General features: G+C 43.0%; 1 protein-coding gene across 1 annotated transcript in view; it reads right to left on the bottom strand.

Moving 5' to 3' along the window:
• Positions 1-8,803: 8,803 nt before the first annotated feature.
• Positions 8,804-16,693, bottom strand: part of SNRK (SNF related kinase) — a 67,065-nt gene continuing 59,175 nt past the window's right edge. The window contains exons 5-6 of the mRNA XM_069730042.1: positions 16,555-16,689; positions 8,804-13,962 (exon numbers count right to left, since the gene is read on the bottom strand). Coding sequence (XP_069586143.1) covers positions 12,747-13,962; positions 16,555-16,689 — 1,351 coding nt within the window. The 3' untranslated portion in view covers positions 8,804-12,746. The remainder of the gene's footprint in view (positions 13,963-16,554; positions 16,690-16,693) is intronic.

Genomic DNA, 16,693 nt, shown 5'->3' on the forward strand with positions numbered 1-16,693 from the left:
GGTACTTCTCACCGCCTGGACAAGCTCGTCCGTTCCAACTGACTGGAAAAGGTACTTTCTATGCTAGTCCTGCTCCCTGAGGGGAGTCACTTAGGCTACGTTCACATTAGCGTTTTGCGGGGCTGCGTCGGGCGCAGCCGCAGGGACACATGCGCCCCTATATTTAACATGGGGGGCACATGGACATGCGTTGTCTTGCGTTTTGTGACGCATGCGTTTTTTTTGGCGCAACAGAAAACGCTGCATGATGCAGTTTTTGCACCAAAAATCATGAAAAAATGAACGCATGCGTCACAAAAAGCTGCGTTTTGCATGCGTTGTGTCGATGACAGCACCGCAAAACGCTAATGTGAACGTAGCCTTAGATCTGAACCGTCATCAGAACTATACTCTGGTCTCTCCAGCCTGGCTCGCTTGCGGCCTGGGGTTGGATGGATGTTGTGAGAGGCTGGAAACAGAAGCCTGGACCTCCTCCCGGATTAGGGATCTTATTTCTGAAAGCAGCGATGATTGCTCATCTTTCATGACCTTTGATGTACAAAGGGCACAAAGAGTCTTACCATGGGAGTCTGGGAGCTTTACATGGCATACAGGACATGTTAGGCTACTTTCACACTAGCGTTTTTTGCAATACGTCGCAATGCGTCGTTTATGGAATAAACGCATCCTGCAAAGTTGTTTGCAGGATGCGTTTTTGCCCCATAGATTAACATTAGTGACACATTGCGACGCATTGCCACACGTAGCAACCGTCGTGCGACGGTTGCGCCGTGTTGTGGCGGACCGCCGGGAGCAAAAAACGTTAAATGTAACGTTTTTATCTACCGACGGACCGCTTTTGCGGCCGCCGGAACTCCGCCCCCACCTCCCGCACCTCACGATGGGGCAGCGGATGCGCCGGAGAAATGCATCCGCTGCACCCATTGTGCGGTGCATCAAACCCTAGCGTCGGAATCTCGGCCTGGCGCATTGCGACAGGCAGATTCCGACGCTAGTGTGAAAGTAGCCTTAGACTTCGCTGAGACCATGCCGGGTCTTTTAGCTGTGGTTGGGGGAGCAGCGGGGGTTCCCTTATCCTAAACAAGATAAGATAGGGAGTAATAGGCTAGACCTGTGCCAAGATCTATCTGAGGTGAGGATGGACTGCGCCAGATGCACTTACCCCTCCATCCTCAAGCATGTCTCCTTCCATAGTTGTCTTCCGCAACTGCAGCCAGAAGCACCGCGGCACGACACAGAACGCTATCTGCCAGAAGCGTCCACAATGCTATGCATTCCACTGCTGGAGCACACGCACTTCCCTGCTTTCAAGACGTCACCGGAAGTGACGTTACCGGAAGCGACGCGGTCCCACCGAAACTCCGGAAGCCGCTCTGGCTCGGAAGATCTGCATAACACGCTGGATGTAGCGTCACCAAAGACAACGACCCTCCGCTGTCTGCGATGAGCCCTTCACTCCAAACCTCTGCACTGTTGCACCACGTTCAGAGCAGAGAGCCTCCCACCGGGAGGAACGGCTCTATCCAGGAGCCTTGTCCTGCTCCTGGCCTTTGGGGTAGAGGGACTCACCCCCGGGAAGTTTCAACCCTGAGCCTCTTGACAGGTGGAAGGGTATTGGCAAGCTGCATGACCCCCCTGAGCTCGGTGGTAAGCCTGCACAGCTCCTCGTGGGTCCCTCCGTGCAGGGACAGGAAAAACACTGAGGAATTGGGGGTGGGACACGACCTTTAAACTCTCGTGTTTTCTGTCTCGGCAAGGAGGAGGACGTCCTTCCAGGTGCTCTCAGGAGGGACGTCCTGGAAAAATACACTCACATTAAGCATCCTATTAATAGAATGCAATCCGCATTTTGTATGCGTTTTTCCGGAGCGGAAACACATTCCGGGAAAAAACGAAGCATGTTCATTTTTCCAAAGCGTTTGATACCATGCCGTACAAGAGGTTGGTACACAAAATGAGAATGCTTGGTCTGGGGGAAAATGTGTGTAAATGGGTTAGTAACTGGCTTAGTGATAGAAAGCAGAGGGTAGTTATAAATGGTATAGTCTCTAACTGGGTCACTGTGACCAGTGGGGTACCGCAGGGGTCGGTATTGGGACCTGTTCTCTTCAACATATTCATTAATGATCTGGTAGAAGGTTTACACAGTAAAATATCGATATTTGCAGATGATACAAAACTATGTAAAGCAGTTAATACAAGAGAAGATAGTATTCTGCTACAGATGGATCTGGATAAGTTGGAAACTTGGGCTGAAAGGTGGCAGATGAGGTTTAACAATGATAAATGTAAGGTTATACACATGGGAAGAAGGAATCAATATCACCATTACACACTGAACGGGAAACCACTGGGTAAATCTGACAGGGAGAAGGACTTGGGGATCCTAGTTAATGAAAAACTTACCTGGAGCAGCCAGTGCCAGGCAGCAGCTGCCAAGGCAAACAGGATCATGGGGTGCATTAAAAGAGGTCTGGATACACATGATGAGAGCATTATACTGCCTCTGTACAAATCCCTAGTTAGACCGCACATGGAGTACTGTGTCCAGTTTTGGGCACCGGTGCTCAGGAAGGATATAATGGAACTAGAGAGAGTACAAAGGAGGGCAACAAAATTAATAAAGGGGATGGGAGAACTACAATACCCAGATAGATTAGCGAAATTAGGATTATTTAGTCTAGAAAAAAGATGACTGAGGGGCGATCTAATAACCATGTATAAGTATATAAGGGGACAATACAAATATCTCGCTGAGGATCTGTTTACACCAAGGAAGGTGACGGGCACAAGGGAGCATTCTTTGCCTCTGGAGAGGTTTTTCCACCAACATAGAAGAGGATTCTTTACCGTTAGGGCAGTGAGAATCTGGAATTGCTTGCCTGAGGAGGTGGTGATGGCGAACTCAGTCGAGGGGTTCAAGAGAGGCCTGGATGTCTTCCTGGAGCAGAACAATATTGTATCATACAATTATTAGGTTCTGTAGAAGGAAGTAGATCTGGGGATTTATTATGATGGAATATAGGCTGAACTGGATGGACAAATGTCTTTTTTCGGCCTTACTATGTTAATTTGCGGAATCGTGGGGATTCAGCACACATAGGAATGCATTGATCTGCTTACTTCCCGCATGAGGCTATGCCCACCATGCGGAAAGCGGATCATGTGCAGTGCTACCCGGGTCTGGAGGAGAGGAGACTCTTTTTTTCTTTGGGAGAGAGAAGCTGCCAAACTCGTATCTCCCCACCAAACAAAATGGTGAAACCTTGAAATTCTAATGGGAAGCATTTCTAATGAGGGAGCACATGAATTTGCACTCCTGACTCTATATGAGGCAGTAATTCACTCTCACAAGGAAATGACAAGATGGAATAAATGTACACTTGGGTGAAAAGGCACTAGAAAAAGGTTTCAAATTATCATTCCCCTGATGACATGGTGAGCACTGAATCAGTGTAGTAGTTGTGTAGTGGAAAGGACATGTGTAAGGGTGATGCAGGGAACTGGTGGAAGCAGCTGTTAAAGGGACTGTCAGAACAGAATGACTTAAAACCACAGGCGCTCGGTGCTTCATGTTGGGGCCAATCATTTATGTGCACTTTCCCACCCTTCTCTGCCTCCATGACAGAGCTGTCAATTAAAGAAGAGGGGGATGGACGGAAGGGAAAAAGCAGGTGGGAAGATGCATTTTAAAAAATTGACCCTGAAATGAAGCATCGAGCATTGGGACTTAAGTTTGAACGGTCATTCTGTGCTGATAGAGTCCCTGTAAATCCCTATGTGAGGGGCGGTCTTGTCTGCGGTCACGTGTCAGCAGAGGACATCTTGGTCATACCACTACAGCAGAACGGTCAGTCTCTATCTAGCGAAAAATGTGCACCATCTTTATTATCTAGCTGGTGGCCCAAAATCCCCAACTTTATACAAGATGCTCATTTCTCAACCCTCCCGTGTATCACTGCAATGGTTCTGATGGACAACAAATACCGATGGAAAAGACCAGTGATTTCAACTGTAGAACGAAAGCAGTTACCGCTATTCTTCTGCTGATAGTCATGTCTAATTTAGTGGTCTGCTTTTTTAGTTATGCATAATGTAGCAGACAGCAGTAATACTAAGCTATACATGAGTAATGTAGAAAGCTTTTTGTACTATTCTCAACTCTTATTCATAATGGGTAATGTCGTCACATATACAGGTCCTTCTCAAAAAATTAGCATATAGTGTTAAATTTCATTATTTACCATAATGTAATGATTACAATTAAACTTTCATATATTATAGATTCATTATCCACCAACTGAAATTTGTCAGGTATTTTATTGTTTTAATACTGATGATTTTGGCATACAACTCCTGATAACCCAAAAACCCTGTCTCAATAAATTAGCATATCAAGAAAGGGTTCTCTAAACGACCTATTACCCTAATCTTCTGAATCAACTAATTAACTCTAAACACATGCAAAAGATACCTGAGGCTTTTATAAACTCCCTGCCTGGTTCATTACTCAAAACCCCCATCATGGGTAAGACTAGCGACCTGACAGATGTCAAGAAGGCCATCATTGACACCCTCAAGCAGGAGGGTAAGACCCAGAAAGATATTTCTCAACAAATAGGCTGTTCCCAGAGTGCTGTATCAAGGCACCTCAATGGTAAGTCTGTTGGAAGGAAACAATGTGGCAGAAAACGCTGTACAACGAGAAGAGGAGACCGGACCCTGAGGAAGATTGTGGAGAAGGACCGATTCCAGACCTTGGGGAACCTGAGGAAGCAGTGGACTGAGTCTGGTGTGGAAACATCCAGAGCCACCGTGCACAGGCGTGTGCAGGAAATGGGCTACAGGTGCCGCATTCCCCAGGTAAAGCCACTTTTGAGCTACAGAGAAGCAGCACTGGACTGTTGCTAAGTGGTCCCAAGTACTTTTTTCTGATGAAAGCAAATTTTGCATGTCATTCGGAAATCAAGGTGCCAGAGTCTGGAGGAAGACTGGGGAGAAGGAAATGCCAAAATGCCTGAAGTCCAGTGTCAAGTACCCACAGTCAGTGATGGTGTGGGGTGCCATGTCAGCTGCTGGTGTTGGTCCACTGTGTTTCATCAAGGGCAGGGTCAATGCAGCTAGCTATCAGGAGATTTTGGAGCACTTCATGCTTCCATCGGCTGAAATGCTTTATGGAGAAGATTTCATTTTTCAGCACGACCTGGCACCTGCTCACAGTGCCAAAACCACTGGTAAATGGTTTACTGACCATGGTATTACTGTGCTCAATTGGCCTGCCAACTCTCCTGACCTGAACCCCATAGAGAATCTGTGGGATATTGTGAAGAGAAAGTTGAGAGACGCAAGACCCAACACTCTGGATGAGCTTAAGGCCGCTATTGAAGCATCCTGGGCCTCCATAACATCTCAGCAGTGTCACAGGCTGATTGCCTCCATGCCACGCCGCATTGAAGCAGTCACTTCTGCCAAAGGATTCCCGACCAAGTATTGAGTGCATAACTGAACATTATTATTTGTTGGTTTTTTTGTTTGTTATTAAAAAACACTTTTATTTGATTGGATGGGTGAAATATGCTAATTTATTGAGACAGGTTTTTTGGGTTATCAGGAGTTGTATGCCAAAATCATCAGTATTAAAACAATAAAAGACCTGACAAATTTCAGTTGGTGGATAATGAATCTATAATATATGAAAGTTTAATTGTAATCATTACATTATGGTAAATAATGAAATTTAACACTATATGCTAATTTTTTGAGAAGGACCTGTACTCTTGCTCTATCAGAATGCATTCTCATCTCCTAGGGTTCTTATAACCACTTTGATTAAAATGCATCTTGTAAACATATATTACATGAAATAAAGTCACCTACTGAAATGGAAATGGCTCTCCGCTGGTCTACTGCTATCAATAACTGAAGCCTTCACAATTGGTCAGTCGGTTTCTTTCACTGTGAAAGCAACAGGAGCTCAGTGGCTGCTGATTGTGATGTCCCCCTCCCTTTACCAGATATTTAAGACCGAAAAGTTTTATATTTTCTTCCCACCATAGGCATAGAAAATGTTTGAAAGTGGAAGACAACCTCTGTCACTATTCAGTAATCTATTTACAGTGGGGAAAATAAGTATTTCATACACGGCCGATTTTGGAAATTTTCCTATCTACAAAGAATGGAGAGGTCTGTAATTTTTATCGTAGGTATGCTTCCACTGTGAGTGCCAAAATCTAAAAATAATAAAACAGAAAATCACATTGTATGATTTTTTTTTAAATAATTAAATTGCATGAGATAGGTATTTCATACATTAGAAAAACAGAACTTATTTGGTACAGAAACCTTTGTTTACAATTACAGAGGTCAGACGTTTCCTGTAGTTCTTGACACTGCAGCAGGGATTTTGGCCCACTGCTACATGCACATCTTCTCCAGATCTTTCAGGTTTCGGGGAGGTCGCTGGGCAACATTGAGTGTCAGCTCCCACCAAAGATTTTCTATTGGGTTCAGGTCTGGAGATTGGCTATGCAAATACAGGACCTTGACATGCTTTTTCAGGAGCCACGCCTTAGTTGCCCTAGCTGTGTGCTTCAAGTCACTGTCATGCTGGAAGACCCAGCCACGACTCATCTTCAATCTTCAATGCAGCCAGCCTGTCCCCGTTGCAGAACAGTACCCCCAAAGTCTGAAGGTTCCCCCACTATGCTTCACGGTGGGAACAGTGTTTTGGGGGTTGTACTCATGCTTCTTTTCCAAACACTGGGAGTGGAATTGTTACCGAAAAGTTCTATTTTGGTCTCATCTGACCCCATGACCTTCTCCCATGCCTCCTCTGGATCATCCAGATGGTCATTAGCTAACTTCAAATGGGACTGGACATGTGCTGCTGGTGAGGAGGGGAACCTTGCGTGCCTTGTAGGATTTTAATCCTTGATGGCGTAGTGTGTAACGAACGGTAATGTTTGAGACTGTGGACCCAGCTCTCTTCAGGTCATTGACCAGGTTCTCCGTGTAGTTCTGGGCTGATTACTGACCTCTCTCAGAATCATTCTTACCCGAGGCGAGATCTTGCATGGAGCTCCAGACCAAGGAAAATTGACAGTCAGCTTGTGCTCCTTCCACTTACTAATAATTGTGCAAACAGTTGTTGCATTCCCACCAAGCTGCTTGCCTTTTGTCCTATAGCCGATCCCAGCCTTGTGCAGGTCTACAATTTTGTCCATGGTGTGCTTAGACAGCTCTTTGGTCTTGGTCATGGTGAAGAGGATGGAGTGTGATAGGGTGGACAGGTTTCTTTAATACAGGTAATTAGTTCAAGCAGGTGCAATTAATATGGATAATGAGTGTAGAAGAAGGAGGGTATCTCAAAGAAAAACTAACAGTTCTTTGAGAGACAGAATTCTAGCTGGTTGGTAGGTGATCAAATACTTATTTCATACAATAAAATGCAATTTAATTATTTAATAAAATCAGACTGATTTTATTTTTGTTATTTCTAGATTCTGTCTCTCACAGTTGAAGTGTACCTACGATAAAAATTGCAGACCTCTCTGTTCTTTGTAGGTGGGAAAACGTGCAAAAATCAGTATATCAAATGTTTATTTTTCCACTGCATTGGTTTCCTGAAGAGGTGTCGATATATTCACCCAAATAAGCATGTAACGGTAGGAACATTTACATAACATTAGATTACAGAGGCCAACCTTACCTCTATGCGAGTTTGTGCACCAGCCATAGGATTGAAGTCAGGAACTAACTAAAAAGCTTTCACTCATTGATATGCATATGACATTACAGCAGAGCAATCAGAAGTTTTCCCAACTAAGGGTACCGTCACACAGTGGCACTTTGATCGCTAGGACGGCACGATCCGTGACGTTCCAGTGATATCGTTACGATCTCGCTGTGTCTGACACGCTACTGCGATCAGGGACCCCGCTGAGAATCATACGTCGCAGCAGATCGTCTGAAACTTTATTTCGTCGCTGGATCTCCCGCTGACATCGCTGAATCGGCGTGTGTGACGCCGATTCAGCGATGTCTTCAACGGTAACCAGGGTAAACATCGGGTTTCTAAGCGCAGGGCCGCGCTTAGTAACCCAATGATTACCCTGGTTACCAGCGTAAACGTAAAAAAAACAAACATTACATACTTACCTTCAGCTGTCTGTCCCCGGCGCTCTGCTTCTCTGCACTCCTCCTGCATCCTGTGTCAGCGCCGGCCAGCCAGAAAGCACAGCGGTGACGTCACCGCTCTGCTTTACGGCTGACCGGCGCTGACAGTGCAGAGGAAAGCACAGCGCCAGAGGACAGACACGGAATGTAAGTATGTAATGTTTGTTTTAGTTACGTTTACGCTGGTAACCAGGGTAAACATCGGGTTACTAAGCGCGGCCCTGCGCTTAGTAACCCGATGTTTACCCTGGTTACCGGGGACCTCGGGATCGTTGGTCGCTGGAGAGCGGTCTGTGTGACAGCTCTCCAGCGACGCTGCAGCGTCGTTTCAGTTTGACGGTACCCTAATTCTCCACCACCAGCTCTCACCCTGATGGATCCCTGCAGTGGTGTTATTTTACCATAGTGCCACAGAGCAATTAATGACCAACACGGTGACATACCTTGATGAACAATATAATACACCACAAGCAGTGGACTTCCATCTATGCAATACAAAATATAATGCAGGCTTATGCATACAAACTACAGAAATGAGAAAGTATGAGTCGTGGCCTGTAGTAGATCACACCAACATTCAACCACAATTTTTTGGTGCAAGAACGGAAGAAAAAAAAGGAGATAAAAATTCCTTTGTTCCACAGCTTCTTTATTTATTTGCTCGTCTGCAAATAAGAGGATTGACCTAACACAGGTAAAGTTAAGCGTTCCTACGCTACTCTATTGACCCTTGTACACATCGTTGGTTGATTTGCTTTCACCATAGGTATAGACACACTGATACTGAACACAACTTCATTTTAGTGCTACAGCCTTACACCTACATAGGTTTTTTTAGATCTTCAGCTACATATTGTTGCCAGTTACATCATATGCATTTACAGGAAAAATACAAGACTTTATTGATTTTCACAATATTTAATTTGTACACTAATGTAACTATATGCAACTTCTGAAGACAATCGAGGGTACAAGAAAGGTTGCGAGCACGCGAATAGTTTGGTCCGATATTATCGTAATGTAGTGCTTAATTTCTCCTTCCTATTTAGAGAACAAGGAAACATGACGGACGTCACATGCACACAACTCACTTGTGAACAAGTTTAGAAACAGATTAACTGCTGTACACCCCGGGTTTCAACCATACATATCTAATAAGGTTATTATAATACATCTATATGCAGCATTATCTGTCGACACAGCCATTCAGAAGTCAGCACCGTATATACATATGTATATATAAACAGTTGGAAACAGCAGATGCATGGGGACAATTAGAAAGTGCCATTCCAAGGCCGCACATAAAAATAATATAACATATTTACAAAGCTTGGAAAGTCAGCTGCAAAATAAGTTATTGCCAATGCCCTTTAGGAACAAAAAAAATATGGCCGTTTTATACATTACAGTAAAATTTATCAATTTATAGAATGATATATCTCTCTATTCATTTACAACATATCGGGGCTTGAGGGCTCCTCAGCCAAACCTTTTCTATGGCTTTACCACGTTACAGGTTCATAAATAAATAAGAATGCTAAAATGTGTCTGTCCGTTTGGTCATGAAGCTAGACGGCTGATGCGATCTGTACACGTGTCAGCTTAGTAGGTAAAGAGTGAAAGATTCATGAAGGACTCAGGAGAGATGTAAGGACCAGTGTTTGACTACATAATTCCTGTCCATGTTCCAGGTCTTTGGTTGTCTGTTCACGGAGCATAGGGACCAATGTATATTGTCTATTCTCACAATGCATTCAGCTTACCGCTCTTTATAAAACAAGAAGATAACTTTTTTTGCACTCCTTAAAGTGAACTCTAAACAAGACACAGTAAAGGCAGCCATTTAGTGGCTTTAAACACTATGAATGAAAGGCCGAAAAAAAAAGTTCTACAGCTTTTGCCAAAATCTAGCTGCATATTACCAGTAAGACCATGTTCACACATCAACTTAAAATATGGTGTGTATTTCCAGAACAACACTTGAATGCTGACCCTCGGAGGTCTCCAGTGAATTTGCCAGATCTCCACGAGGATAACCTGATTGTAATTCAATAGGGATAATCCGAGATGTTTTCATCTAGCGTAGACAAGAATCTGCACTGAAACATTTTCATTGCACGTAAACCCTTTTTACATGCATGGGCTGCAGACAGTCTTTGGATTTAATTGGAGAAATTAGCATCAGTTGTGTGAACAGGGCCAATGGTGCACGTTTAGGTTGGGTTCACACATCCAGCATTTACAGCTCGAGCACGCACTGTGATGTAAGGACCGAGCGCGAGTCTCCTAAATAGAACGCAACAACCTCATATATGCTTATGACACAGTTGAGTTCACGACAAGAGACCCACAATGGGTGCAGACATCGATGTCCATATTCGCACTGTGAACGTCAGCCATGTGAATCTGGCCTTCGTACAAGCTCATTAAAAATCTCACTCAGCTTATTTGGGAAAATGTGGGAAAAAAAATCTTTAATAATGCAAGTGGATCAAAAACTAGTGCAAAGGGAACATATTTGTTAAAAGGGTTGAATCATTCGACAATCCCTTTCTATGTGCCCTTTAGGGCATGTGCACATCATAGAGTGGCGTCTTCTGCATATGACCCTTTCTATCAATCAGAATAGTAATCTATGCGAGTGGCATCTGTTGTGATTTGAGATGGCCATTTATCTGCCATGTAATGCTACATTTTGTCTGCAGCGTCCTTTACAGGGAATACGTTTGCCTTTGTTTGCCAGGGTTACCAAGACCAAAACCTGTGGCCATCATCATCCTGAAAGGGACAGACTCCGCTGAGAAAATGCCCTTATTCCACTTCACACGTCAAAAAGCTTATGTTGGAAAAGTGCATTATATCCATCTTAAAGTAAATGTCCACTGCCAGGACGGTTTTAAATAGGTATAAAATTAGGTTGTAAATATAGTTTTGTATTAGAAACCAAAGCAAAGTTTAATACAGTGTTTAAAATTCTGTGCTGAATCATTTACTGATAAAATGAGGACAGTGAAGTTTCCAAAAGTTATCACATTTGAAATTCCCATAAAAACCGTCACCAGTTTTTCAGTGACGTAGGCTAGCTTCACACTAGCGTTCGGCAGGGAAGCGGACGGCAGCCTTCTTCCTCCGTGAAGCCCCGCCCACTGCCGCGCCTCTTCTTTCATCTCCGCCTACATCTGCATTCGTTCTGCGTACCCTATCTTTAGCATTGGGTACGCAGGCCATGCGGATGTATGCAGATGCCTCCGCATGTGTAGTTTTGAAGCTGCACCGACCGCAACAAAATCCTAACATGTTGCGTTTGACGCAGGTCAACGCAGCGTCAAGATGACGCATGCGGAGGCACCACATACGTCTGCATGGCCTGCGTACCCAATGTTAAAGATAGGGTACACAGAACGAATGAGGATGTAGGCGGAGCTGAAGGAATAGGTGTGGCAAGTGGGCGGGGCTTCACGGAGGAAGAAGGCTGCCGTCCGCAGCCCTGCCGAACGCTATTGTGAAGCCTGCCTAATACTGCCAATTAGATTCATTGGTGTTAGGGGGTTACGTCAGACTAGGAGCCATTGTAGCAGACATTAGGCATGTTTGATTACAGTAGATACATTAGAAGTAGATTTAAAAAAAAAAAAAAAAATCATACAAAACAAATAAATAATTTGTATAATAATTATGTCTTGGCTCTTATTCCATTAATATGCATTTGTTTTACCGGTACTTAGAGACATTATAGTACATGATCCTTGCAAAACCATAGAAGTACTACGGGGCTCCGGGACCGACCTGACTATGTCAGCAACCACACAGTAGTGATTCATCCTGTGATACAACAGTTTAGCTGAATCGAGTACATACATACATTTCTCTTAAACCTGTACTAATGAGGCTCACCAGACAGGAGGGAAGAAATCCAGATGGTCTTCATTTGTGAAAAACTAAAGGTGAAAGTTGGCGTAATTTTTTGGGGACACTACTTAATTTTCAAGGCTGGTTCAAAGTAGATTCTAATATTCATAAGACAAAACAGGGACCTGACATTTTGGGACACTATATTTCAGTGCAAGCCTTGGAATATATGAAACCACCCCAGAGGAGGATTCTACCATGAAACATTATTGCTTTGGTTCTCTCTCAGACACACAAAATAGTAAGTCACAATCACAATAGTAAAGGACTGGAATTATGCGAAAAATAAGGAAATCTAAAAAAAAGGTCTCCTTAGCTTAAGTGCTGAAAATGAGATTTGTAAGTGCTCCTTACAAAGTATGTTTGAAGGTCACTCAAAGTGATTTCGTTTTGTTTTCGTTAAAACAATTGAAATTTACATAGTAAAAATATTCAAGATGAGCTACCGAAAAAGTGTCAGCGAGCAGCCTGCATGGAAATACAACATGCTGCTGATCTACCTGGCAAAAACATAAAATTGTAATAAATAACTGCCCACAAAGCCCACTTTAAAAAAAAAAAAAAAAATCTATATACATAAGACAACAAAATGGCATAGACAAAAACAGTAAATGTCCACAGCCGTGAAAAATGGTGCCACTGCTAGGTACATCAAGCGACTGTTAAATGACATGGCAACAGCTGGCCTGACTAGCGGTACATAGTAGACTCTCCTTGGGATTCCGCTGGATATTCACAGATATTGTTTTTTCGCAAAGAGGTAGCTGTAAAACATTGTTCTTAAAGTTTTTACTCTTCAGAAGTTTTAGTTCATTAGCAGTGTCTGACATTTGGTCAGAGAAGAATTTTATACTGCCTGTAGATGCGCTTTTAGTGGCAGTGCCATTGGAGCTAATGCACATCTTCCAGCTGGACTTCTCCTGCACTTTGACACTTGTGAATGACAGATTATTTTGAGGGTCAATTATATACTTGGCCCCATTATGGAGCTGGGAACTTAAACACAAACTCATAAGTTTCAGGCTTTCTACAAGTTCTCCTGCACTTATTGTTGACTGCTGCACTGAGTTTGCAGAACCAGAGCAGTTGCGGCTGTTCCCGGAGGAATTGTTGGTGTTACCGCCAGAAGAATTGGATGGACTGCCGCCCCCTTTGCCATCACTTGGACTTGTTTTGTCAACACCTGTACTTCCATTGCTTGGTTTACCTTGTCCTCCCCCATCGCCCTGATTTCCCGGAGGACCTTCACTGCTGTCTCTTCTGTGCCAAGAATAGGTGAAGCCACTATCTTTATCCAGTCGCCTCCTGCTCTCAGAGTCATCGTCACTTGTTTCAGAGCTACTGCAGCTCGAGCCGCGTCCTTGGCTTTTCCGTCTGTGGTATCTTTTATGCACAGTACCAGGAGATGCAATGTTCATTTTTAATCTACTAAGCTTTGGGGGAAGATTTTCATCCATATCAAACTCATCATCAGACTCTCCTTCTTCAAAGATCTGGTTGAGCACAGGGGCACTTTTCCTAGACGTTAGTCGATTTGTAACAGAGGGCTTACGTCGTAAAACAACTTGGGTTGAAAGTGGGATAGGCTTTTTCTCTTCTTCATCTTCCTCCTCATCTTCTTCAACTCTAAAGAGACATTTCCTACCACTTGTTGATGGATTCAGGGCCACAGGAGTAACTCCTGAAGTTGCTGGGCTTGAAAAATCTGGTACATCCTCCTTTTTCAGTGGTTCAACAAGGCCTTTATTTCTATGACCATTCAGCACATTTTCTGCGCTGCGTGCTGGTGTTGGTGGACCAGACACATGGGCTAACGGAGAGGCTGTCAGATCATCATCCAGGTCTTGTGGAACATCAATCTTTGTGGGCCATGATTGTCTAAGGAATAAAATCATAGAGTTAATAAAAACACACTAAATAAACAAAAAGTGAGAACATGAAGTTAGATTTTCAATGAATGATCTGTAAATTCTTGCCACCTAGAGTGTGAACAAACACGGATTAGGTTGGCCGGGATGCAAATCTTATTTTGCCAATTTGATGTGGAATAAATTGGCATAATGCAGCATTATGTGAGTAAATTATCAGCACAGCAAATACATTTAGTGCTTTTTTTCTGTTCATGTGCAAGAACCTGTGTGCTATTTGTGGCAGATTTATATTTGACTTGATTACAGTTCTCATTTAATGGACACAATAGGAGCAATCCCAAGAGCCCGGCCAGTCTCTGCCCCTTGCTATGCCACTTTTAGTTGCTATGATACAAATAAGCAGCACCGCGCTGGTGAGCAGACGCAGATGTAAAGATTCAGTCCAAACAATGAAAAGAAATAAAACTACAACATAAGCAGTAAAAATCTCCAGTCAAACATCATCATTCAGTGCGTTAGTTAGAACAAACAGTTACTCAAAATTGTAGACAATTACAAAGAAAAGAAGAATATAAATTTAGCCCAAGGCAACCTGCCTGCCTTTCAGTCGCAACTAGAGCTGCTTGTTCATTGGTTGAAATGGGCAAAAAACACTGGCGACTTATTATATTCTCTTTGAACTTAAAAAAAAAAAAAAAAAAAAAAAAAACCCAACCTAATTGATCAGTTATAACCCATTGATTTCAATGGTGAAAGGAACAGATTGTGTCAGTTCATCTCATTATGTTCTGTTTCCATTTTTTTTATTAACATTGCGTTGTGTAGCAAATGGATTTAAATGGAAAGTGGTTATGTTTTTTGAAAGGAAAAACACCCGTTAGTGTGGAGTGCAACCATAACAGTGACCCCCAATCTGTATGCAGGCTGCTCCCCTCTATGCTAGCCGAGAGGGATCAGTGGCATGCGACAGCAGCTGTAGCGCCATCCTTTGGAGGCTTATAGCAAAGTCGATTTTAAATATCCTTGGACCTTTTGTCCCGAGAGTTAGCAAGCAACAGTTTCTGAATAAAGCGAGCAAAAACATAGACATTTCAAATGCAATACTACATCTGCTAGATTATGTGTTTATGATATTTAGTTTTACAGTTTTTTTTTTTTTAACCAATTCATTAACAGTAGTGATGAGTGAATGTGCTCGGATAAGGAGTTATCGGAGCATGCTAACCAAGTGTCTTCGGCGTGCTCGAATAATATGTTCGTGTCCCCGCTCTGCATGTCTCGTATGGTTGTTGGACTATCCCTTCATGTGTTTCAGCTGTCTAACAGCCCCAAGACATGCAGCTGCGGGGACTTGAAAACAGTATTCGAGCATGCCAAAGACACTTGGTTAGCACATGAGCGTGCGCAGATTACACCTTATCCGAGCACGTTCGCTCATTAACAGGCTCATTAACAGTTACTTTTTCCTCTGGACAAATTAGACTTATTATTTACTTTACAAAGCTGATCCCTTATGTGAATATCCAGTATATTCCCACATCAACTTAAGTACTATGTATTAATATTTAGTTCCTCAAATATAAAAGTAACCATAGCCATTTAAGGGGTTGTCCACTAACTGGACAACCCCTTCCTAAATATTATATTACCCCTCGTAAAATAAAATTACTCCATACTTCCCTCTGGTTCCAGGGTCTCCAGAGGCTCGTACAGCATGGTTATGCCTATCAGGACAACATATTGCAGTGCATGTAGACAGCAGTATTCTGATCACTGGTAAGACTACCCATTATGGTATTCAAATTTGTGCTGCACACATTGGATATAGAAGAGCTGGAGACTAGATTAACTTATTTTAATTGGATACAATGAATGATTTAGCAGCAAAAACTTTAATAGTTTAAGTTGAAATAGGGAATAGGTTGAAGACAATACAGAAGTGTTTACTTAAAAATTGATGGTCTCTCCCAAGTATGGGGCGTTACTATTTCATCAATGGGCGTCTAACTCCTCGTAGCCCTGCTGATCGGATGTTTAAAAGGGGTCTGTTTCAAAGTTTTCTAGCTACCGTTCTGCGTCATCAATACAGCTTTCCATGTGAACAGTGTCTGAAAAGTCAGACCCCGATCCTGCTCTACACCTATCTATATTGAGATCGGCTGACACAAGGTGAGGTTTTCAATACTAGAGGATAGGACTCTCCCGATTGGGAACACCTTGACACGGTGGGATGGCTTTTTCACTTTTTTACTAAAATGGTGTTAACCAAGTACCCAGATTGGTAATACTACCATTTACTCATTTGCTGTAGGGTATATGCTCATGTTGTTTTATCTTGGTTTTTGTCTGTTAAACGGCCACAGTGAACATCCTCATACACAGTGCATGTATACCTATTTATGCCACGGCTCATTTCTTTGGTTTAAGTCTATTTAGTAATCACTTAATTCCCATGAAGTTACACTTATACTAAAGACCTGTTAAATAACTGTTTTGAAGGGGTGTTGGGAATTGGACTCCCAATCTAATATTACCTAAGGACACACCATCAATTTTAAAGTCTGAGATAACACCATTATTTTGATGCATAGATCAGTACCTAAATTGTGCCTTGATGTTACTAGGACTGGCAGACCGTGTCTGGATCTCCTTTTCTTGCTTCTCTCGCAAAATTCTCTCAGCCAACAAGAAGTATGTGGCCGTAATGTGGTTGTATTTATTGGTTTCCAAGGCACTGA

This window comes from Ranitomeya imitator, chromosome 6 (genome assembly GCF_032444005.1).
Source record: "Ranitomeya imitator isolate aRanImi1 chromosome 6, aRanImi1.pri, whole genome shotgun sequence".
Taxonomy (NCBI): Eukaryota; Metazoa; Chordata; class Amphibia; order Anura; family Dendrobatidae; genus Ranitomeya; species Ranitomeya imitator.